The sequence below is a fragment of the Lasiosphaeria miniovina genome (assembly GCF_030549165.1).
Source record: "Lasiosphaeria miniovina strain SMH2392-1A chromosome Unknown B0T26scaffold_4, whole genome shotgun sequence".
Lineage (NCBI taxonomy): Eukaryota > Fungi > Ascomycota > Sordariomycetes > Sordariales > Lasiosphaeriaceae > Lasiosphaeria > Lasiosphaeria miniovina.
In genome coordinates, this window is record NW_026848223.1 from 2,490,977 (window position 1) to 2,512,392 (window position 21,416).

At 55.6% G+C, this 21,416-nt stretch overlaps 10 protein-coding genes across 10 annotated transcripts; 3 read left to right on the plus strand and 7 right to left on the minus strand.

Annotated features, from left to right (window-relative positions):
* Positions 1 to 620: 620 nt before the first annotated feature.
* Positions 621 to 2,300, minus strand: B0T26DRAFT_646791 (uncharacterized protein; the record flags this gene model as incomplete). Its single annotated transcript, XM_060437846.1, has 1 exon — positions 621 to 2,300. One exon carries the CDS (start codon positions 2,298 to 2,300, stop codon positions 621 to 623), a length of 1,680 nt encoding a protein of 559 aa, XP_060296251.1.
* Positions 2,301 to 2,485: 185 nt separating this feature from the next.
* B0T26DRAFT_297119 (uncharacterized protein) lies at positions 2,486 to 3,872 on the minus strand. Its single transcript, XM_060434227.1, has one exon. It carries the CDS (start codon positions 3,658 to 3,660, stop codon positions 2,671 to 2,673), a length of 990 nt encoding a protein of 329 aa, XP_060296252.1. The 5' UTR covers positions 3,661 to 3,872; the 3' UTR covers positions 2,486 to 2,670.
* On the plus strand, positions 3,873 to 4,989 carry B0T26DRAFT_297120 (uncharacterized protein). The gene is made up of 2 exons (XM_060434228.1): positions 3,873 to 4,827; positions 4,903 to 4,989. The coding sequence occupies exon 1, from the start codon at positions 4,084 to 4,086 to the stop codon at positions 4,822 to 4,824; it is 741 nt and encodes a 246-aa protein (XP_060296253.1). The 5' UTR covers positions 3,873 to 4,083; the 3' UTR covers positions 4,825 to 4,827; positions 4,903 to 4,989.
* Positions 4,990 to 6,444: 1,455 nt separating this feature from the next.
* B0T26DRAFT_709965 (uncharacterized protein) lies at positions 6,445 to 7,372 on the plus strand. The gene is made up of 3 exons (XM_060441957.1): positions 6,445 to 6,794; positions 6,854 to 6,960; positions 7,017 to 7,372. Exons 1-3 carry the CDS (start codon positions 6,545 to 6,547, stop codon positions 7,158 to 7,160), a joined length of 501 nt encoding a protein of 166 aa, XP_060296254.1. The 5' UTR covers positions 6,445 to 6,544; the 3' UTR covers positions 7,161 to 7,372.
* A 439-nt stretch (positions 7,373 to 7,811) lies between these two features.
* B0T26DRAFT_829343 (uncharacterized protein) lies at positions 7,812 to 8,446 on the minus strand (the record flags this gene model as incomplete). The annotated part of the gene is made up of 1 exon (XM_060447450.1): positions 7,812 to 8,446. A coding segment is annotated over exon 1 (618 nt), but the record flags the coding sequence as incomplete, so codon positions are not given.
* Positions 8,447 to 9,509: 1,063 nt separating this feature from the next.
* B0T26DRAFT_598980 (kinase-like domain-containing protein) lies at positions 9,510 to 10,604 on the minus strand (the record flags this gene model as incomplete). Its single annotated transcript, XM_060435679.1, has 3 exons — positions 9,510 to 9,809; positions 9,900 to 10,028; positions 10,080 to 10,604. Coding segments are annotated over 3 exons (954 nt in total), but the record flags the coding sequence as incomplete, so codon positions are not given.
* Positions 10,605 to 11,198: 594 nt separating this feature from the next.
* Positions 11,199 to 13,215, minus strand: B0T26DRAFT_644853 (glutamyl-tRNA amidotransferase; the record flags this gene model as incomplete). The annotated part of the gene is made up of 2 exons (XM_060437665.1): positions 11,199 to 11,716; positions 11,784 to 13,215. 2 exons carry the CDS (start codon positions 13,213 to 13,215, stop codon positions 11,199 to 11,201), a joined length of 1,950 nt encoding a protein of 649 aa, XP_060296257.1.
* A 3,196-nt stretch (positions 13,216 to 16,411) lies between these two features.
* B0T26DRAFT_709968 (uncharacterized protein) lies at positions 16,412 to 16,905 on the minus strand. The gene has a single exon (XM_060441958.1). It carries the CDS (start codon positions 16,876 to 16,878, stop codon positions 16,669 to 16,671), a length of 210 nt encoding a protein of 69 aa, XP_060296258.1. The 5' UTR covers positions 16,879 to 16,905; the 3' UTR covers positions 16,412 to 16,668.
* A 1,314-nt stretch (positions 16,906 to 18,219) lies between these two features.
* B0T26DRAFT_297162 (uncharacterized protein) lies at positions 18,220 to 18,865 on the plus strand. The gene has a single exon (XM_060434229.1). The coding sequence runs from the start codon at positions 18,315 to 18,317 to the stop codon at positions 18,789 to 18,791; it is 477 nt and encodes a 158-aa protein (XP_060296259.1). The 5' UTR covers positions 18,220 to 18,314; the 3' UTR covers positions 18,792 to 18,865.
* A 75-nt stretch (positions 18,866 to 18,940) lies between these two features.
* B0T26DRAFT_675767 (uncharacterized protein) lies at positions 18,941 to 19,977 on the minus strand (the record flags this gene model as incomplete). Its single annotated transcript, XM_060439879.1, has 2 exons — positions 18,941 to 19,003; positions 19,072 to 19,977. 2 exons carry the CDS (start codon positions 19,975 to 19,977, stop codon positions 18,941 to 18,943), a joined length of 969 nt encoding a protein of 322 aa, XP_060296260.1.
* Positions 19,978 to 21,416: the final 1,439 nt, after the last annotated feature.

Here is a 21,416-nt window from a genome sequence, read left to right on the forward strand (position 1 = left end):
GGCTCTCGGAAAAAAGCTCGAGCACATTGACCATGAACTTGTCCCACAACTCCTTGCAGACGGCCGCAATGAACCCAAGAACATCCCGCGGAGTCCAAGTCCCTTCGAAATCAAAGGCACTCCCCAAGACGATCCCCTTGACGCGGATGGTGAAGGGGCCGCCGTGGGTGATGGTGCGCAGAGACGCCGTCAGCTCCACCACTTGAATGTTTAGCGTGTCAGCCAGCCGCTCGGCGAGCCATTTGCCTGCGGCAAGAACCGCTTGCGCAACAGCTTCGGCAGCATCCAACCCAGCTTTTGCAATGTCGACCCAAACCGTGTTCTTTTGCGCAGCGTCGAGGACCTCGAGCGCGGCCTGGAAGGCGATGAAGTCGATTCCCTCGGCAACCGCCTTGACTACGGCACGCGCGGTCTCGAGAACCTTCTGCTGCACTGCCAGCATCGCGTCCTTTGCTGCCGCCGCCGCCTGTTTCATCCCCAGCGCCACCTTCTCCGCCGCCGTCACCGCGACCTTTGCTATCCCGATGCCCGCCGCGTGCACTGCTGCTACACCGTCCAAGGCCAGCTGCGCGGTCGCGATGATGCCGGCCCAGAAGCTCCGCGCGGTGGCAAGAGCGCCTTCAGCAAGGCTGACGGCTCCGAGGGCGATATTGTACGCGACACCTTCGACGATGAACCGTGCGGCGTCGAGGATGAGCGAAGCTGCGCCTAGCGCTGCCTTGATGATGAAATACTCGGCTTTCCGCACCGCAACGCGGCATGCCTGCGAAGAGATCCGTTAGACTACTTGATGTTGGAACAGGGAGTTCGATCCTGCTGTCGATGGGACTTACCAAGAATGGCTTCTCGTACCATGCAGCATCGTCGAGTTCGTCGACGGCCTCGTCCACGTCCCGTTGGGCCCGGTCCACGCGCGCTGGAGAACATGTTAGGTTGGGTAGAGAATACCAACAACGAAGAGAATGGAGGTACTCACCCTGCTCGGCCCACACCCGTGCCTTGGCGCTCTCCAGCGCCTGAATAGCATTGCCAAACTTTCGCTGCAGGGTCTCGCGCACGCCCTGGAGCTCGCGGATCTTGGAGTTGATTGCCTCGTCGCCGTCACGCCGCTTCTGGTTCAGGTTGCGCTTCTTTTCTTCCGTGTCCTCCTCAAAGGCCTTCTTCTTCGCGTCCAGATCAGCGACGGCAACACGGATCTTCTCATCGGCCCGCTTCTCTTCCTCCACGATGTAGCGCTCGTTTGCCAGACGCTCCTGGCGGCAATTTTCTTCTTTTTCTCGAAGGCTGCCTTGCGCTCTCTCCATAGCCGCGTCGAACTTGATCCGCGTCTTTTGCACCTCTTGCTTGGCCACCTCGCATTTGCGCTCAAACTCGGCCTTGGCCTCGTCCACCTTGCGCTTTGCCGCATCGATACCTTCGTGGACCGACGCCTGGGCGCTTGCGAACCACTTTCGCATGGCTTCCGAGATTTCGCTGAGGATGCGCTGCTCCATCAGCGCGTGGACTTGGAAGTCGGCATCTTTCAGTTTCGACAATACGCCGCCGCCAGCCTCGACCTCTTTGCCTTCACTGGCCGACTTGATGAGCTTTCCGTCCACCTGGAACCTGAGCAAGTCGCTCCACGACAGCTCAAAGTTGAACTCGAGATCAGGTTCCGGCATGACCTGGGCCTTGACGAAGACGGACGCCTCGAGATCGAAGAGAATGACGCTTCCGCTGACCTCGAAGCACTGCCTCTCCTTGGTGATCTCAAAGTCGATGAGTGCCTTTTCTCCCCTCGTACCGTCGGCACGCTTCCCGCCCCGGACGGCAAGGGGGCCAAGCTCGAAGCCGTCGATCTCGCCCTTGAGCTTCATGCCCTCGCTCCCGATGCGAGCGTCAATCTCGACCTTGTTCCCGAATATGAAGGCCTTGCCCTGGACCGCGAAGCCCGGCGGGTACGCCTGGGTTCCGATAATGCACCCGAGCGGGCTGGCGTAGACGTTGACGTCCTGGAAGCGAATCATCTCGTGCTTGGGGTTTTCAATCTCGAGGTCGGCGGCCGCGTTTATCAGGTTGATCACCTGGCCCGACTCGAGACATGCCGCCTTGAGCTTGACGAGCGACTCCTTCGGATTGGTGCCGATATTGAAAGCCACGGCATATTCGTCCGTGTCGTCGACAACAAACCCTCCCTCGAAACCGATACCAGACGGCGTTCCAGAAGCAAGGAATTGCTCGTAGATGACCTCGACCTCCAAGGTCAGACGAGGCCCTTTGGATCGACCGACTGTTAGCGAGAAACTCGAGCGTAGGTGCATGTTTTCTTATCGTGGGAGCAGCGCACCTATCTTCAATCGAGGGCTCAGTCCCAAGGGGTTGTTCCACCAGCCGGTCATCTGACTGTTCCGCGTCCGTGTTAGCAAGGGGGTGCATCCCCTTTGACATGGGCAGACTTACGCATAGGCCGTGGCCTGCAAACTGTCGGCCGTTACGCCCAGGTCAAGTTGCAATGGTTTCTCTTCGCCGTCGGGGGTGACCCAGAGCGTCGCATCAAACACGATCTTGAGGTCAGGTTTCGTTTCGACGATCAGAGTCAGAGGCCCCGAGACCACCGTTGGCGACAACTCAATCTGGGAGAAGAAACAGGGGCTCAAGTCAGCCATGATTATTGTGTGTGCTCACAGAATGCTAATAAGGGCTCGAAGTCACCAGCCACTCACCCGGATACTTTCTGGAAGGATAATACCGATGCTGAGCCCGCCCTTCTGCGAGTATCCAGCGCGAAGGATATATCTGTCCCCCGGCGTCGAGCCCTTGCACAGCTCGCCCACAAAGGGAACCGACTTGAGCTCGGCGCAGAGGAAGATTCCTACAGCGAGCGTCAACGATCAGTACAAAGCCAGCCGTGGAAAGTGGGGGGCCCAATTTCACGTAGTTACCTTCCTTGATGGGGAACCGCGCCGTGTTCAAGCCATAGTCGTTGGTGATGTCATGGCTGGCAGCCACCAGCGTGACTCGGTCCAACTGCAGGTCCATGGGGTGCCCGTCTTCCATTGCATCGCCCACCATCTTGCCAATGCTCAAGCTCTCGCAGTCGAGCTGTCCATACACGAAATAGCTCAGCGGGCCGTCTGCGGTCTTGGAGATAGCCGCCGCCACGTTGAACTTGAGATTGAACGTGTCGGTGTGGACATCGACCTCTCCTCGGATAATGGCGGCGACAGGCGTGCCTTTCTTCTTTCCTTTTTGCTCCGCGGATTTGGTTGAGCCGGTAGCCTTCTGCTGGACAACTTCATTCTTGGCTCCTTGGCGGCTCTCTGGAGTAGTCTGCGTGTCCTCGGTGCCCGTGTTCGGGTCGTTGCCCTGGGGTCGGCTGGGAATGCCGGTAGGTTCCTTCGGCCTACTGACGTCGCCGATGATCAGCTCCAGTCGGGCTTGCTTGACACAGACCTCTTCGCCAATGTGAAGATCGTCGACAGCTCCTGAGATCATGACGCCATCGACCGAGATGAGGACTTTGGCGGCGGCAACTTTGTATGAGTCGACCCAGACCTCGCCATACAGCATCAGGCGTCCCTGCGATATCTCGACGGTCAACTCGCTGAATCGTACGTCCTGTTCGACGGGATCAAGATGGGATCCGGTCATTGTATTGAAGAGCTTCCGGATGTCGTCCATTGTCAGCGTCTTGATGTATCCGCGGAGACTGGAGCCAGCTGGTATGAGGGTTAGCCGCGTCTGTAAGTGAGGTCCCGAAAGTACATGGATAGCAGGAAGACCAACACTTCTTGATGCAGCCGCTCAGTTCGACAGCAACGCCACCGAGGGACCACTTGGAGGCGATGGAGAACTCCAGCGACTTTTTCACATCCGACTTAGCGATGCTAGTTCCGAATGTGACTTGATTGAGCTGCGCGACACATATGAGCGAGTTTGACCTAGATGAAGAAGCGGATCCAATAAAGGAAACTCACATCCAAACCCGAAACGCCAAAGACGCTTTGCCATCCCTCGCCCTCGCCAAAGGTCATGGCGATGTCCAGAGTGTCCGTCTTGGGCTCGAGCGTGTAGTTAAGAACGAGCGGCACGACCGAGTTGGGAATGGCCAAGTGCAAGGTACCGAAAAAGCCCCAGAGGGTGTCCAAGTCGCCGCCCTTGCCGGGCACAACGTTGAGCATGACTCCGGCGTTCCGGAACATGAGAAAATCTCCAAAGCCACGGTTGATGCCGTCGATACTGCCCTTAAAGGTGAAACCGGTGGCGATGAGCTCGTCGGTCCAGTCTTGCTGGATGCCTAGATGCGCCGAGAGGTGCAGCCCGGGCTTGTCTTGTGAAAAGACGTCACGGAGGGTGTCGTGGATGGGCTGCAGGATGCCGCGGAACTCGACGTCCGTCTCGAGCCAAAGCCCAGCCTTTTTGAGAGCGGATGCGTCACGACCGAGCCAGGTCATAGCAGTGTTCTTCAGCGTGATCGCGTCAAACTCGGTGCCGCTCAGGCTGGGAAACACGGAGCCGAGTGACATGTCTTCTTCCCACTTGAACTCCTTGAAGAGCTCCAGCGGGGCGCTAGGCTTCGCCTCTGGGCAAGGGCCAATGGGGTCAGAGAGGTATTGGGAGGTAGGGAGAAGCTATGGACAGTGGTTCGACGCACCAACCTTGAGTTTCTCGATGGGAACATCGACCCAGTATTCGACGAGCTGGCCGTTTTCGAACTTGATCCGCTTCTGCTGTGTGAACCCGGGGGGTTGGAGAGGGGCCAAGGACCCCTCCGTGTTGGTGTCAACAGGGCTGCCATCCATTGCGATGTCGGTTGTGGGGATGCCAGGGTCGTCTTGGGTCTGAAAGGTGGGTTGATGAAGAGAGAGATCGGGAGTCCTCCTCTCGTGCGTATTCACTGATACTTGTTCACTTTGCGTTGAGTGATTATCTCGCCCTCAACCACATTACTCCTCATCTCATCTCCCGTTCTCCATTCGGATCTCATTTCCTGCGTATCATGGTTGACGCACTGCATTGCTGAGTGAGTCACTATCCAATACTCGAAGATGTGGTGCGCTGAACGTGGAGAGAAGCAGGCTTGATTGGGTTCCTTTTCGATGATCTCATCAGCTATCGATGTTCTGTGTGTTTGGAAACGATATCCTGAGCTCCCGTCATTACGAGCTACGGTGTGCAAGGATTGGGAAACCGATACACACATGCCCATTCCAGCTTCGGATTGGAAACAACCCGCACACACATTATTTCTCGGTGCTGGGACCTGGTCCTGTCACCAAGGGTCCAGGTATTACTGAGAAAGAAGGCCGGCGGAGTGACGGCCGTTTCAGCCAATTTGCCGGCCTTCCACTCTTGGCTACAATAATGTCTTGATGAGGACCATTCGGGAAGAGATAAACTAGTGGGAAACACGAAGGTGGGCTGAACCGAAGTGAGTCAGAGGTGGCCCTTGCGGTAGTTTCCATTAGTTTCTTACTATGTGACTTTGGGTGTGCTCATCGAGATCAGATTCGTGTAGGGGTAGGAACCAAGTTTAACACAGGTATGAATCGTTGAACGTGCGCTGACCTTTCTAACAGCTGGCGATGCATCACCCACCGCTTTAACAATACAAGAGCTTTAACAATACAAGAGATCTACACCACAGATAACCAACAGAAAAAAAAAAAAGAACGGCATTCCTAAATGTCGCAACATAAGAGTGCGCAGGCGTCATTTTGGCTTTGAGGTGTATTTGCAATTATGGCATCAAATTCGACATGGACAAGTTCGATTGGATTTGGCTGAATATTGGCGATATTGTGAGTCGATGCGGCACCACCAGTTGTTTGGCGCAATCTTATTGGCCGCAGCCCCTCGATGCACCTCCTTTCTCATTTAGTTGCTCAGAAGTATTCCCAGCCAACGAACACGTTTGGCTAGCGGCCGCGGTGGTGGTTTTGCCAAAATGGGCAAAACCCTCAACGAAGTGGCGGCCCTTGGCGAGCTGACCTGCCGTAGTCAAGCTTCTGGTGGGAGAGCGATCTACACCTCTGCCAGCTTCAGCAATATTGACCCGGTGACTCAACAGCGGGCTTTGTCAGTTCTTTATCTGCTGGCAGAGGTTCAGCCGCATCTAGATAGACCGCGAGAACTAGTGAAGGCTGAGTTTAGTCCTGCAACGCTGCAGGCCAGGTGAGGGCTGAACAGCATTGAACCTTTTCCCTTTTTGGTCGAGAGACTCGATGGTTTGGGAGAGCTTGTCTCACGACGCGCGGTGAGGATGACGGAGAAGTTGCGAAACCACGAAAAGGGAGGCACGGCGAGACCGGCTTTGCCACTGTGTTCCTGTGCGAGACCGGCTTTGCCACCGTGTTTCTGTGCGAATGTGCTTCTTCCAGAATCAGAAAGAAGATCCGAGGTGAGATAACCAGATACTTAAAGGTCGTCCGTCCTCTTCGCTGTCCAGTTGTCTCCGTTCATCATCTCCATCGCGCATCAAGCATCTCGCAGCCTTTCAAACACTCCAAAAAACCAGCCAACCATCTCGACACACCGCATCCAATCCTCCCCCCATTCATTCAAAATGCCTTCCATTCCCGAAGCCGGCAACACCCTGTCCATCCCCACCTACACGGCCGAGGCCGAGAAGGCCGTGCAGGACCTCTCGTGGTCGCAGTCGTTCCAGACCAAGACGGGCCGCTACTACATTGTCAAGGCCAAGAACGTGACCAAGGCGGGTGACGACGTGCTGCTCTACGTCCAGGACCGCTTCTACAAGGACGAGGCCAGCGCCGACTACATTGGCAAGCTGCCGGGCGCCAGGAAGGAAGGTGGTGAGTTTCTGGCCAGGTGACGGACGCGATCTCATCGCAATGTTGACGGACAGCGGCAGGCCACTTCATCGTCACCATCAACGACCGCTTCCAGTACGGCCAGAAGAACAAGGAGGGCGAGAACCGCTGGGTCGCCCTCCACGACAAGAACAACAAGCCCTACCAGGTAATTACCCGGTAGAGACTATGAGACGTACAGTGACTGACTCTGCTCAAACCTAGCACCGCTTCATCGTCCTGACCATCCAGGGCAAGGCGGCCGACTGGGCCAAGACGCTGGCCAAGACCTTTGGCGCCAGCGAGCTCGCTGAGACGGTGTCGCGTCTCGGCAGTTCGTTTGTTGGCGACTACCTGCACACCTTCTAAGTCACTTAGGCACAGCACACAACAAAACACAGCCTAGTCGAGAAGTTCTCTTTTTTCTGTCTTTTAGTGTCAGGGAGACAGAGATGGTTAGTGCAGCAGAACGGGAGAAGAAGCATTGAGGCTTTGAGATATACATAACCAACTTCGATTCTTGCACTCGTTAGCTACTCGTAGCGCACTTCCTTTTAATTCCACATTCCAATGCTTCTCAACTCTGCTTCCAAAGATTCTTGTGTCCGAGAGCGGCAAATGGGCCGTTGCACTTTTCTTCCCTGTGCTTGATGCTATCGACGGATATTATGCTGGTAAGCGAGTTGCCTGATTCTATCTTCCTTCATACCGCGATACTTCATGTTATCAATACTTTGACGCAGTCAAGTGCTCAACGTGCACACTGCTTGGGGTTATAAGTTGAGAAACTTGGTTGGCTGAGGAGTTTGTGATACTCGTCAGAGCTACAAAAACGCCCTACCGGGTATATCCTGCGCTGCCATTTCCTTCGCATTGTCTGCCTTCCCCGTGTTATCAGATACCTGAGCTTTCGGCGGGAGGCCTGTATGTAGTCTGATATCTAGTACTGTGTATGCGCGACTGCTAGCGTTGATAGATACCGAGGACGGGTAAGTAATTTTAAATTCTGGGGATGTGTTTCTCGTTCTCGATGAAGAAAATAATGACGGCTTGGTTAAGCCTGATGTCGTCTTGCGACGTGTAATGCTGCGGATGCGTCAAGAGCAGAGCTTGAAACACGACAGCGAGCCTGGACGTGGGCACGTTAGTTTTGTCGCTATTATTGGCGAATAAGGCTAATGTGTCGAGGAGATAGAGAAGAATCTCGCGGTTGACGGGCGGGATCTCCCATACCAGCTGCTTGTACGAGGTAATCAGCGCGTTCTGGTTCAGGAGGAAAGTCTTGAAGATGACCGGCGGTGGCTTGTGGTCGGGGACGCTGGTGGTCAGGGCCGGCCCTTCGGTGACGAGGTTCCGGAGGGGCTCCCTAAATGCTTCGTACGAGGAGCAAAGGTAGGGTGGACACTGTTCATGAGAGGGTCTGTCGAAGTCTGCAAATAAATTACCTTCTGCTTTTAGGAAATTTCCAACTTCCCCTACGATTATGGGAATGTAACCAGCGTTGTGAAATCTCCCTTCTCCGTCGATCATAATGACTGCATTCCTGGCATATTCAATACTGGCGCGCAGTGGCACGCCAAAGACCGTCATTCTAGGGTTGTAAGGCATTGGGTTGTCAGGCATTGGGTTGTCAGGCATTGGGTTGTCAGGCTTTGGGTTGTCAGGCATTGGGTCGTCAGGCATTGGGTTGCTCAATCGTTTGTTGAGCCACGGCGTTAGTCTGAACTTTTTCAACCAAGATAATTCGGACCGCTTCTTGGCCGGTGGAGGCCGCAAGATTGGCTCGAAGCTGGAAACCGGTGGACTGGGCTCAGACTGGAGAGCGGCGATGTGGTCGGGTGCAACAGACGGTGGGTGAGTCGACGTTTGATCCAAATGCGGCGAGCGTCGTCTGTAATTGCGACGATATTTACTAAGGGGTAGAGTTTGGTATCGGTACGTGAGCTGGGCCGATCTCTCGTGTCGATGTTCATGTATTTTGTCCAACGTGACGCCCGCGACGCCGGGCATCTCTGTCGTATCTGGTTCGTGTGTTTGCAGTTGATGCCCTTGGTTATTTTGTGCCGGGCGGATTGTTGGTTCTTCTGGCAGCCAGTTATTTTCCACGTCGTGTGGTTCCCATGCAGATTCTTCCGGCCTCGGTGGCAGTTCTTTCCCCCAAAATGCGAGCAATTGTCTTTATTCCACCTCCTCAACTCCGTAACTTCTTCCCGAATGGGGAGGTTCTCTGCGTCCTTCTTTCGCGGCTTACGTTCTTCTCGCTCTCTGAGTTCTTCTTCATCCTTCACCACAACAAAGCGCGACTTCTCGACCTCCGCCATCCGATCGGCCACCGCCTGCCACCGCCTGCCGAAGCGCCGAAATCTCTGTCTCGGACATGGTCTCTTGTACAGGTCTCTCCAAAGTCTCACCTCGGTCAAGGTCGTCCGAATAAAGGCGAGTGGTTGATTCCCCGTGTGATGAGTGAGTGCGAGGGTCGCCCAGGACCAAGTGGGAAGCCGACTCAGTAGGCGCAGGGGTAGATTTTGACTTGTCCGATAAAGGAGGCGGCAATTCTCTGCCAACATCCTTTGCGTCGTCGTCATCGGGATCAATCTCATCACTCCACCTCTTGCTTGGCGCCTCGGAAACTGCAGTGTTCATGTCGTCCATCGCACCTCCAGCGGCGCCGCTACAGACGGCCTCTCCCAAGTCTGGTATACCATTGCCGGTGGTTGTCTCCAGACTCTGGAGCCAGACATGAGCGGCAGCTTGATCGGCCGTGGGCCGGCGACTAGCTCCAGCGGCCATGGTCCACTGGATGAACTCTTGACAGGACTTGCTTGCACCGCGAGCCACGAGCTTGGCCGTCGGGAACGGGCCGTTTCGTACGACGTAGCGACTCACTTGGCGTGGTTCGCTAAAGGAGGGCGCGTAGGCGATCATGCGGAAGGCGATCTCGCCGAGCGCCCATATGTCCACGGCGAGAGTGTATTTATTGACACCCTCGCCGTCATCGTCGTCCTCCCCGTCGTCGCCCTCCCCGTTATCGTCCTCCCCGTCGTCGCCCTCCCCGTCGTCGTCCTCCCCGTCGTCGTCCTCTTCGTCGAGTGGAATGAGACCAATCACCTCAGGGGCGATGTAGCCCCAGGTGCCGAGCTGCATGGTCCTCAAGGCCGTCGACCCTTCAATGCGCTTGCTGACACCAAAGTCGCTGATCTTGACCCACCACGGCCGCTTGGAGAGTACGAGGATGTTCTAGGGGGGTCAGTGACAAGCGTTGGAGAGAAACACAACTGGCCCACGTACCGCCGGCTTGAGGTCTCTGTGAGCAGAGCCGTTGTTGTGCATAAACTGCAGCCCCTCAACCAGCTGAGAGGCTATGGCGCACGTGTCCTTCTCGGGGAAAGGATGGGTGAGGCAGCCTTGCAAGTCGCCTCGCTCGATGTACTCCATGGCGATGTAGACGGCCGAGTCGTTCTCGAACCAGCCCAGCGAGCGGACGAAGCAGCGCACGTACGTGTCCTGGGAGAACTTGACGACGGCCTCGAGCTCGCGCTCGTAGTCTACGGCAGCGCCGCCGGGGACAAGGGGGGAGGAGCTGCCCTTGCGGATCTCCTTGACGGCGCGCAGCTGGCCGCGAGCCGGGTCCGACAGGCACTCTTCCAGCCATACCGTGCCGAAGGTGCCGCTCCCGAGCTCGCGCTGTCTGTTCCAGGCCTCGACGGTCGGCTGCGGGCGCTGGTTCGGACCGAGGCCCTGCGACGAGTACCGGACGTGCTCGACGGATCCGCTGCAGAACCTCGTCTGTAGCTTCCAATCCCGCACCAGGTCGCGCTGGTGCTGCCTCTGTTGCCGCCTCGCTGCCGACATTGTAGCCTCTGTCTGAGAGTCGACGTTTCTTCAGGACAAGGCCCGGGCGCGTCGTTGGCCGTGGGGTTGACCGCCGTTGAGGGAAGGAAGACTCGACGTGAGTGCCTAGCGCGGGGAAGCGGCACAGCTCGACGAGTCCGATGCGAGGCTGCCGGCTGCCAATCTCAACGGCTGCTGTCCGCTGTCTGCCTTTCGTGCATAGCCGCAGGGTACGCATGGCCCAGAGCCTGAGTAGGTTAGGACGACCAGAGCCTCAAGGATTTCGAGTGACTGCTCTATAATTGGCTCTGTTATATTTAAAAGGGGAAAGCATTCGTTAATCCGGGGTTTGGATAGAGAGAACTGTTTAGTGGTTTAAAGGAGACGTCAATGCAATCGCAAGCTGGGGCGTTCTATTCCTCGGTATTCACCGGGCCTTGACTGAACAAATCCAAGACAAGTATCCAAGGATGCAAGATTTTGTTAAACACAAAGAAATGTATTAGCTGGCTCGCCTACGTATTAGTTAATTACTTTCCGACATTATCGTATGCTGCCCCAGTCATTAACACAACTCTAAAACCCCCTCGCCTTTAGCAGAATCTTGCCCCCCGTCTTGCCCGATGCACCCGTCTTGGGGATCGTGATGACGCCGGCCTTGACAAGGTCCTGCGCGAGCCTCACCAGCAAGCCGTCGCAGCCCTTGGCCACCATGACGTCGACGGCGACGGGGAGCGGCTCGGGCTTGCCGGTGATGGAGCTAGTCGACGACACCTCGCCGAGCGGGAACACCGAGTCGGGCACCTCGGTGAAGGGGCTAACGCGGCCCGTGCTGAAGCCGAACGGCACGCCGGGCGCGCTGCCGTAGCGGTTGCGCGGGTTCTGGCCGCCCGTGCTGCCAATGTAGAGCACGATGCTTGAAGAGCACTGCGTCTCGTCCGCGACCGGCGCCAGGATCTCCGTGTTGAACCACCCCATGAACGTCTCCCGCGCCGTGTACTGCGCCTGCAGCTGCTCCTCCGACAGCGTGTCGCCGTACCCCCACCGCGAGAGCGGCACTGGGTTGATGAATGGCAGCCGTCCGCCGTTTGCAGCTGATCGGGTGTTAGAAAATATGCACCGCAAAAGAAAAGTGCAGAGGATGAAGGGGAAGAAACTTACCGGCGTAGTCGCCGTAAAAGGGGTCTCTGACCAGCTTGATCTGCTCCTTAGTGATGATGGCCGGATATGTCGTGTTGAGATACTGGGACAGAGGAGCAGCGCCTGCCGGCCCGGTCGCAGTCCACTCTGTCGCCAGCGTCAGCGGCTTGACGGTGGCACCGGTCAGGTTGGCGAGGGCGCTCACAAAGTCGAGGAGGATCTTCGACGAGGCGCTGGTTCCGGCCGAGGCCGGGAAGCTGACGGTGCGGATCGTCTTGGGGTAGTTGGGCGTGGCCGACACGAGCGACTTGTAGTTGCTCCCGTAGAGGGCCGCGTTTGCGGCGTCCCAGAGATAAGGGTCGCGGATCAGGAACCCGGGCGTGTCAAGCGTGGGAGCCAGAGGCATGACGTTGTCAAGAGACACGAGCCCGTGCGACGGACGGTTGCCGAAAAGACCTTGGACGCCAGCAGGACCGCGGATGCTACCGCCCGTGTCGCTGCCAATGGCAAGGTCGAGCCAGTCGTACGAGCCCATGGACGCGCCCGCTCCCGAGGATGACGAGGAGGGGTCTTGGTACCCGTCGCCGCGGGGGTTGAAGGGCGAGTGGTAGTCTACCCAGTCTGCCGTGGCCGTCTCTCCGTTGGCAAACTGCGATGTCTTCTGCAGACCGACGACGATTGCTCCGGCATCGATAAGCCTCTGAATAGCTGGGCCGGTGTAAGTACTGGCAGGGTACAAGTCGTACCACGCCCTGTTTCCGTTGGAGCCCTTGACCCCGGCAAGACGGTAGATGTCCTTGACCGCAAGCCGCACACCAGCGAGCGGCTTGGCAGCCGTCTTTGTGAAGTAGAGCCTCGAAGGGACGCCAATTGTCAACGACGCAGAGCCAGGAATCTGAGCGGACATGGGCTGGAATTTGCCCTCTGGATTCCGGATCAGGGACTGCAAGAAGGCCTGGGCAAAGTCCTCGTACAGACGGGACACGGGGTGCAGCGAGCCGGTGGCCATCTCGAGGAAATAGGGGCCCGAGGGGACCGTGGTGACGTTGAGGCCCACAATCGAGGAGGTAGCGCCCCCCGGGATGATCTCCCTTTTGGTCAGGCACGTCTGGTTGGAGCCGGCCAGGAAGATGGCCTGGGTGAATGCGGTCTGGAACACGTCATCTTCGGCGGCCCATTTAGTGAAGAGGTCGGGAATTTCGGACTCGGCGATGGCGTCCTGGATGACGGTCACCGGCTTGAACCCAAAAACTGTCGGCACACTCGACAGCGACTTTGGGTTCATGGGAACGCGCCCAGAAGGGAAGGGCGAGATGTAATAGTAGACATCATTAAAGACGACCGACAGACCAGTGCCCGCAAGCCCAGAAGAGGCCGTTGACAGGCTCGAAAGTGAAACGAGAGACAGGATAGAGAGACCCAAGGAGCGCACTGAGCGCCGCGGTGTCGACATGATGAAAGACACAGGTTCCCTCGAGGCGGCTCTTCGGGCAGGCTGCAACACAACACCACCAGATATCGAGGGCGACCGGGCCAGAGACATTATGATGTAGGCCGGCACGGCGCCTTCGCCCCCAACCTCGCGCTCGGAAGCTCGGCGTCATCCCTGCGTGGTGGTAATATTGCACTGCACATCCCGAGATCCTGCGGCGGATCTCCCCACGCGTGCGATAAGACCAACGAACACCCGCCTGGGCAAACCCAAGTCATTTCTCGAGGTCCACCTGCTGGGTCGCTGTTATCGCAGAACTAACTTGGCGTTCCCGGGTCCGTGGAAGCGCGTGCTAGTACCTGGAGCCACATTGGCTACCTGGAGCCACATTGGCACCTGGAGCCACATTGGGTGCGAATGCGCCGTGGCGGCTGCGCCAAGCCTGGGCGTGCTGCCTTGGGCCGCAAACGGGAATTCCAACCCGGTAATTTGAGAGAGATCCAAGCTTCCACTTTCTAGGGCTATGTTCGACGTTCGTATTCGTTGGTCTGTGCGCTGCAGTGGAGGCCAGCGCAACGGCGGGAACTTTTGCGGGTTGGGGTAACGTTAGGTAGCAGGAGACGGTGACTGGGGCTAAATCCAATTTCCGCGGGCGCGTGCTGATAAGGGAGAACTCCTTCTTTTTACGGAGCGCACATCGAAGTTGCTGCGGGGTACCTTGTAACTAGCGCGCATTGTTCTTATCGATTCCAATTGAATTGGCCCTCCTGCGGCCCGGTGCGGGAGGTCATTGCCTGCCGTCAGTCAACGCCGAACGGCCGCTACTACGACCTAAACCGTAATCGCTAATGAGGTAGGGGGCTTTGTGCCGATGCGAGAACCCGCGCGCTCCACCAAGATAAGCTGGAGGTGGAATTCTTGAAGTGATGGACATCTGCAAAACCACGACACACAAAAACTTGGCCCATCAATAATTCCCAACAACGCCAGCTACGATTACTGAGCCACGGCAGTTGCAGTTTTGGATAATTAATCGGCCAAGATTGATTTGTCATCTCTGCAATCCTCAGGCACCTAGCAGAGGTTGGTTTTTTCTAGCGCCGGATCAGAGGACAACATAATTATTTTCTTCAGTTGAATCAAATAAAATCCATTACCATGCTTCAGAATATCAACTAACCAATGTGGTTGTTCGATTTGATACGTCTATGTGCTTGGAAGTTTAAAACTTGAATTTGACGCCGAAAAGCACGTCATGTTATAATTTACGGCTGTAGATTTAGAGTCGTAATGTTTTGCGACAGACATTATACACTCAAAGTCCCCACATGACGCAAATCCGCTCTTCTATCCCTAACGTCATGAACACGGACCTCCATGCTGAGATTCATTAAAGGACTGCCGAACACACAATCTAACAAACCTCCACGCAAGTACACCACCACGCAAGTAAAGGAATGATACCATGTGCACTGTTTAATTCTCCATATTTAGTTTCAAGTGCGGCGCCAGTGTATAGTTAGCAGGACGGCAGTCACAATATTCTTAATTGTGTTCATTGTGTCTACCGCTTCTACTCAACCAAGTTGCCTTTGCACTAGCAGGCTCAGGGACTAAAAGCCACAAATTTCGCGATCAGGATTGTGGGGAAACGAAGGGAAGGTGGGGGAATCTCGTAGTGGGCAAATGAACGACAAGATATCCCCTGCTAGTGCAAAGGCGACTTGGTTGAGTAGAAGCGGTAGTGTAGGCATGGTGGTGGGCATAAGCCATTTCACATTGGTGATAGACCGAACTGTCGAAGTCGCTGCTAGAGTAGACGAAGAAAACATTAGCAGCAGTGTCTCCTCGCCACCTTAGCCACAACTTACATCTCGACCTAATGAAACCTAAACGGAGCAAGTATTCGCTTGTTCGAATTGCGCTTTCCGAACTTTGGGTAACCCTCTAGGCTAACAGGAAGCTGCCATCACGTTACTTGCAGTCTTTGATTTTCCGACTTCGAGTTGCGCTTTCCGAAGATTGGGTAACTTTCTAGGCTAACAGGAAGCTGCTATCACGTTACTTGAGGATGGATGTAGGCTCGACTATGGACGGATATCACAACGAGCCCATCACAACGAGCCATGATCTCATTCTTTCCCGAATTATATAAACATTATATCGAATCAGAGTTTCCTCACTGCAGATAGCTCCTAGTAAGCCACCCTGTATCGCAGCTACCACGAGCTGACCAAACAGAATATTACGCAGCAGCACTTCGCCTATTCAAATTAACCACGGCAGTTGCAACGTGGAGGGTGTATGGCACTGAAGTTGAGTTGGTTGTTTGGGTTTATCATGTGAAGCCAACAGCCCCTCAACTGCCTCCAGCACTTTTGCGACTGGGTTAAAAGTCTTGCAGTGGTCAGTAATTCGGATCACCCCAATCTTTCAAACGGCTTGAATCAGGTGGGTGAAACAAACGGATATGTGCTGCCAGGTTCATCTTCTAATTCCCACACAATCCTCAATTCTAGTTTTCCCAGCCGTTTTCCGTCCAAACTTCTCTTCTTCGTTATGGATCCGTGGTGTCCGCCGCTCAAGCCGCCGATTTTTGGTGCCCCGCCACAGTGAGTGGTCCGCCGCCAATTTGGTGTGGGGTGTTCCCTGCACGGTTCTGAAGTTTACTTTGCTCCTAAATTAGTTCAACTTTCTCGTACCACAAATACATCCGGGCGGCACACCCTGCCGATTACCTCGTCTGGATCTTCCTGTATGGGGTTAAAAGTAGCAGCCCGAGCAGTTGCTTTGCACCTTGTCTTCCTCTTTCTAGGTTCTTTCACCTTCCTACTTTCCTCTTGGGCTCCCCTCTTTTCCTCTTTGCCCACTCCGCGTTCTGGGATGGCAACTTCAGCGCAAGTCGGCGTCCCCTCCCGGTCTCCTTGCCACGGGAACTGAGCCTTGGGAACAGCGATCCCGACGTGCGTTCCTTACGCTCCCCGTTCTGTCCTATTACTGCGACGTCCGCCACCCCCGAGTTACACACGGAGGGTGCTCCTATCTTGGTCCAGGTCCTGGAGGGACGCCCTGTATTATTCCGGGCAAAGTGATGATCCTGGTATCTTTCCGCCGTAAATGGCCGGTCCCACGGAGACAGGGGTCCTGCTCCGGTCAACTGCCCAGGTCCATGTCGAGGCTTGCAGGAACGAGGCCAAAGGGGGGCCAAGGGGGACGAGCTCCGCCAGTTGAATGCTGGGGCACGTTGCTTTTTGCGCAGACTTGGAGGATCGCCCGTTGCTCGTGGCGATTTGAATAATGTAGTTCGTTACAGCGCCGGCTGGTTCTCGGTCCAGATACTGCCCAATCCTCTCTTCCCCGGTCCGTTTCTACCAAGCTTGATCCATTCCAAACTTGAGAAGGCGCTGGTGTTGAGCCAGTGCTCCTTCTCCGAGCAGATGAGTGCGGGGATCCTCTTCGACTTTGGCAGTGCGTTCACTCGCCTCCCCATATCCTACCCATGCATCTCCCCCACTCCACAATAGCAGCTGAACGCCGGCGAACATCTGCAAATATTTTACTGCAGGCTGGCAGCAACCCGCCTGTGGTTCCTGAAATCGGGACACTGAAGTAAACCACCCGCCCTCCCAATGCTTCGGATCGGATGGATGCAAGAGCCCCACAAGCGGACACTAGCGTCATCATCGTGTGACTGCCTTCTACCAACGCCGCCCGGGCCGTACACGACATCAAAAGGTCCAGATGTAGCTAATTCACCTGATTAATGGTCCTTGCGAGGAGCTGTCATGTAACTAGGCCCAATTGGGCTGTATGTTTTCCAAGCGAGGATCTACGCCCACAAAGGCCTAGTGCTTACAGGGTGGGTGACAAGGAGCATTTTTCCACAGGAAGAAGGCCCTACGCACGGCTTTCTTCCTTCAACAATTGATCAATCGATTGCACCTATTTTGACGGCTTTGTGCGTAACAGGAACACCTTATGAAGAGATGCTTCCTGCTCTGCGAGCCCTGAGAGGGATCAATTCATCTCTCATCTTCACCCTTCTCTATATAACCAGCAAGTTTGCGTCTAGTCCATACCGACCACCTACCTCATTCCTCATTCTTAGCAACTATAAATTCCTCAAGATCCTTCCCTATTAAGGAGAAACGGGCGATCAAACATGCTCCCGTGTATCCGCTGCCCGAATTGCGCCGCCAAAGGCGAGGAAGTCTGGGTGATCCGAGGACGTGCTTGTGGCCACTGCCAGACAGAATGTCTCAACTGAGTTTACTGCCTCAACTAACCCTGGGCCCTGTGCGTAATCGGAGCTTCCATCCAAGACAAACACATATCATCGCTGCCACTAACATATCGCCGATTAGCCTCTTGATAAGGGTAAAGGGTTGACTATGAACGCGCTTTCGCCGAATTCCTTCTTTATATAGATCAGTTACCTGGTGGTTCCTACCTACCTTTATTAACTTTACCCCTGAGCCTACGAGGCAGGTTGAGTAAAAGCAAAAGGGCAGGTTGGAATGGGAAAGCAGGCGGGGGAAAGGAGTGAGGTTGCCCAGTTACGAGTACCGGGACAGAGAAGGGGGTAGTAAGGTGTGCCACCCAGCAACCATTGCAGAAAGGCCAAGAAAATCACGAACTGACAGTGACGGCTGATAGGGGCCGTCAAGCTCTGCGGTAGCAGATCCGTACAGTCGTACGGCCTAGATAGGGAAGCCTTGCGATGAGTTGCCCTTGTAAGAGGAATCGGGCTCCGGAGAAGGTATGCAAACTGCTTGGCGATCCCGGCAGCTTTTCTCTTCTAACTGCCACATCTCAGGCTAGCATGCATCCCGCGAAATCGCCTTGGGAACTTCTCCCCCAGCGAATGTCATTCGATCCGTGCACGGCAGCTGGCATGCAACTTCCGGTTCAAGGTCTTCCTGGTGTCTAAGACTGTAGCCTCTCCGCACAGGCTCTGCTATCTTTGTTGGCCGTAGTTGGCAAAATGCAGGGATTTGATCTTGCTGGCGAAGGACAGGGGGGTTGCCTGAAGGGCGGGAGTTTTGTTGCATGGAAAAGCTGTTTCTGGTTGGTGGCCAGGGAGCGCTTGGGGTGGGGTCCCGTGTCTGCATGTCGATGATATGGGTCCGTTATTCTGCAAGACGCGCAGAGCGGCTGACCGACAACATCCAGACTGCAAATATTTCACTACAGGCAGCAACCCCTCGGATTGGAAGGATGCAAGAGCCCCAAAAACGAGGCAGAGGAATACAACGCCCCGCGTGACAGAACAAAGACTGACAGGACCCCCTCGAAGAGCGGAAATATCCTCTCTCAAACCTCAGAGGGTCACTCCGTCAACGACTGCAAGACCGATCTCAGCCAAACCCCCTTGTTCACCTACCCCTGAATTCATACTGAACGCCAAACCACAGAAATCTCGTGCAAAAAAAACAGCGAGTTTGAAAGCGTCACTGGAACGCCTTGGTAGTGGTTTGATCTTGCAAGCTGGTACGTTCAGCGTCGCTGTACAGCATGTTATCAATAGCCTGGTTGCGAAGAACTATAAGGTTGGAGCGGTCTGGATGAATGAACACTCATCTCCACGTACACAGTAAGATGAACACTTCGCCACAATTACATGTATTTTCCAGGGAAGCAAAGGTCATCAAGTGTGATTTCATTCAAGCTTTTGTGCTGTATGAGTGAGTGTTTGAGGGGGTCCTCGCCAGATAGAACTGCACCGCTTTCTTGAGTCGCGTCCTTTTCAAACAACTTCATAGGCCAGCTCAATGGTAGCTTCAGCAGTCGTGTTGACCCAAGCTTGTTGCTACCCACGGTGATAGAGCTATTAGCAAACACTGGCAGGATAGACAATGACGGAAGAGCAACACGAACCTCGGCCCTCGCCCACAGCGCAATCCGATCGCCTGCCCTCATCGCCTCAAGAAACCCGGCGCCGTCCCCCATGGCAAGCGGGTCGTCGACCTGCGTCGGCACGCCCGCCACCCAGTCAACCCGGTAGTATCCGAGCTCGCTGCGCGCCGTGACGTTGTTGTGGACCCGCCACGCGACCTTGTCGCTGTTCTTGACCAGCCGCCAGCCGAACCCTTCCAGCGCGGGACCAAAGTCCTCGACGCTCTGTCGGTGGACTGTGAGGGTCGTCTTGAGCGCCACGTCGTCGTCGTCGTCGTCGTCCTCCTCCTCCTCCTCCTCCTCCTCCTCCTCCTCGGCAACGTCACCGCCATCACCCTCCGCCCTTTCGACACGCCGCAGAATACTCGCCTCGTACCACGTGTGACTGTTCCGGAACGTGCCGTGGCCGCCGAAATCCGCCCAGCCCTGGTCGGCGCCGCGCAGCTGGAACGTGACCCACTTGGCGCGCACTTTGCGGCCGCCCGGGACGCGCGGCAGCGCGGGGCTTGTCAGATACAGCCCCGCGACGTCGGCGCGCGGGCCGGGTCGCCAGAAATCGTTCGCCGAGAAGTGCGCCAGCTCGTGGCGGCAGCTCGCCAGGCACGTGCGGTAGTCGGCTAGGTTTGCTATGCGTAGCGCGAGCTCCGCCGGCAGGTTCTTGCCGTCGCGGCCGATGCGCAGCCCGTGCAGCAGTAGTCGTGCTGCGAGCGCGTCGTTGGGCGACGGGTTGAACACGCCTGCGCGCGTGAGCTTAAGGTGATCGGCGGGCAGTGCGCCGGCGATGGTGGTAGCTGTGTCGGGGGCGATCCCGTTGTGGACATCGTCCCCGTCGTGCAGGTGCTCGTCCTGCGACTCAGAGGACGAGTCGTCGGAGCCTGCGTAGGCCATTTTCCAGCGAGTTTTAATGCAGGAGAGGGTTGTTCCCATTTGCAGGCAGTTCTTTTGTGCCTCGTTCTGAGATACAGATTCTCGTTAGTGTGACAGGCGACGGCGGGGTGGAGTTGGAGGCATTTACGGAATAGACTGCTTGGAGATGTTAGGTTTTTGGGGGCTGATGCGCAGGTCCGGTTGGTTGCATGCTGCAGCTGGCAACCATTGGCTCTGGCATGTGGTGGCTGCGGCGAAGTCCATGCTTAGCCTTGGCTTCGGGTGCATTTCCATGTGGCAGTCGGCCGTTGTCTGCGGCCCCTCAACTGGATCAGTTGCAATATTTACTTTGCTATATGTTGTAAACACCATATTCAGAAGCGGGACATTAGAAATGTTGTTAATCGTGTCATGGAATCAGAATTCAGGGGCCGGCGTCCCAATTTACACTGTTCATATCTTTAATTCCTTCTAAATATAAAGTTCACAATTATATCTCCAACTATCGACTAGTACCAGTACCGGTTGGTTGAAGCCAAATGGAATTTTTTGATAACTTGGTCAAAACGTAGTGTGGGTAATATGTGGACTTGTGGACTTCAAATTCACGTCTAGATCAACACATCTTTTGTTTCTTGACACGGCCCAACACGCCATGGGTTAGAGGGGTAAGGGGGCATTTTGCTGGGTAGGAGCTCGAAACAGCGTTCGCCCAGGCCCGGATGGTGTTGGACTGGTGCAATCGGCGAGACGTTAGCCATGGACGGCGAAATCTAAGTTGCCGTCGGATCGGCCCTGGCTTCCACCGGCCTAACCCTCAATACTACTGATAGCATCACCATTATCACCTAGCCACTGCCGCCCGTCCCAGCAACTGAAGTAGCATCAGCGGTATCCAAGAAAGTGCAAGAGTCCCATAAAAATAATGCTCGAGGTAGAGAATCTCAGAGCGGAGCCCTCCGAGACGAGTTCGAACAGCGAGATGTGGCGGTTGAAAAAGTGGCCGGACACGCAGCGGAATGGCTATGAACGTATTCTCTTTTACAAAGGTCTTGATGGCCATATGTTGGAGTACTCTAAACACACCTAATGCACTTGTTGTGCGTGATGCCTTTGCTTTGAGCGCCCATATTCTTTCGCTTCTTGAGGTCGCGATTTTGGACGCTGCGGTCGTTTGTTATAAACAATGCGGCGAAGACACGAGTCAGTGCCCAATCAGAACGTGCCCAGTCTTTTCCAGCTATCCCTGGACCAAATACTCTTGCTGTCCTTTGATCTAGTCCATAATACGACTTTAGCCGTGCCACCGACTGGAGCCGCAGTTCCAATACCAGCCCCAGCTAACAGGAATTCTTGCCGCCGACACTGGACAGGCTGGCCCGAGGCCGGGTAATATGCCCCAGTGGCGCCGGCCAGATTTAGGCAGTTGGAAGTGCCAATCACCTGCAGTGCCGCGGGGG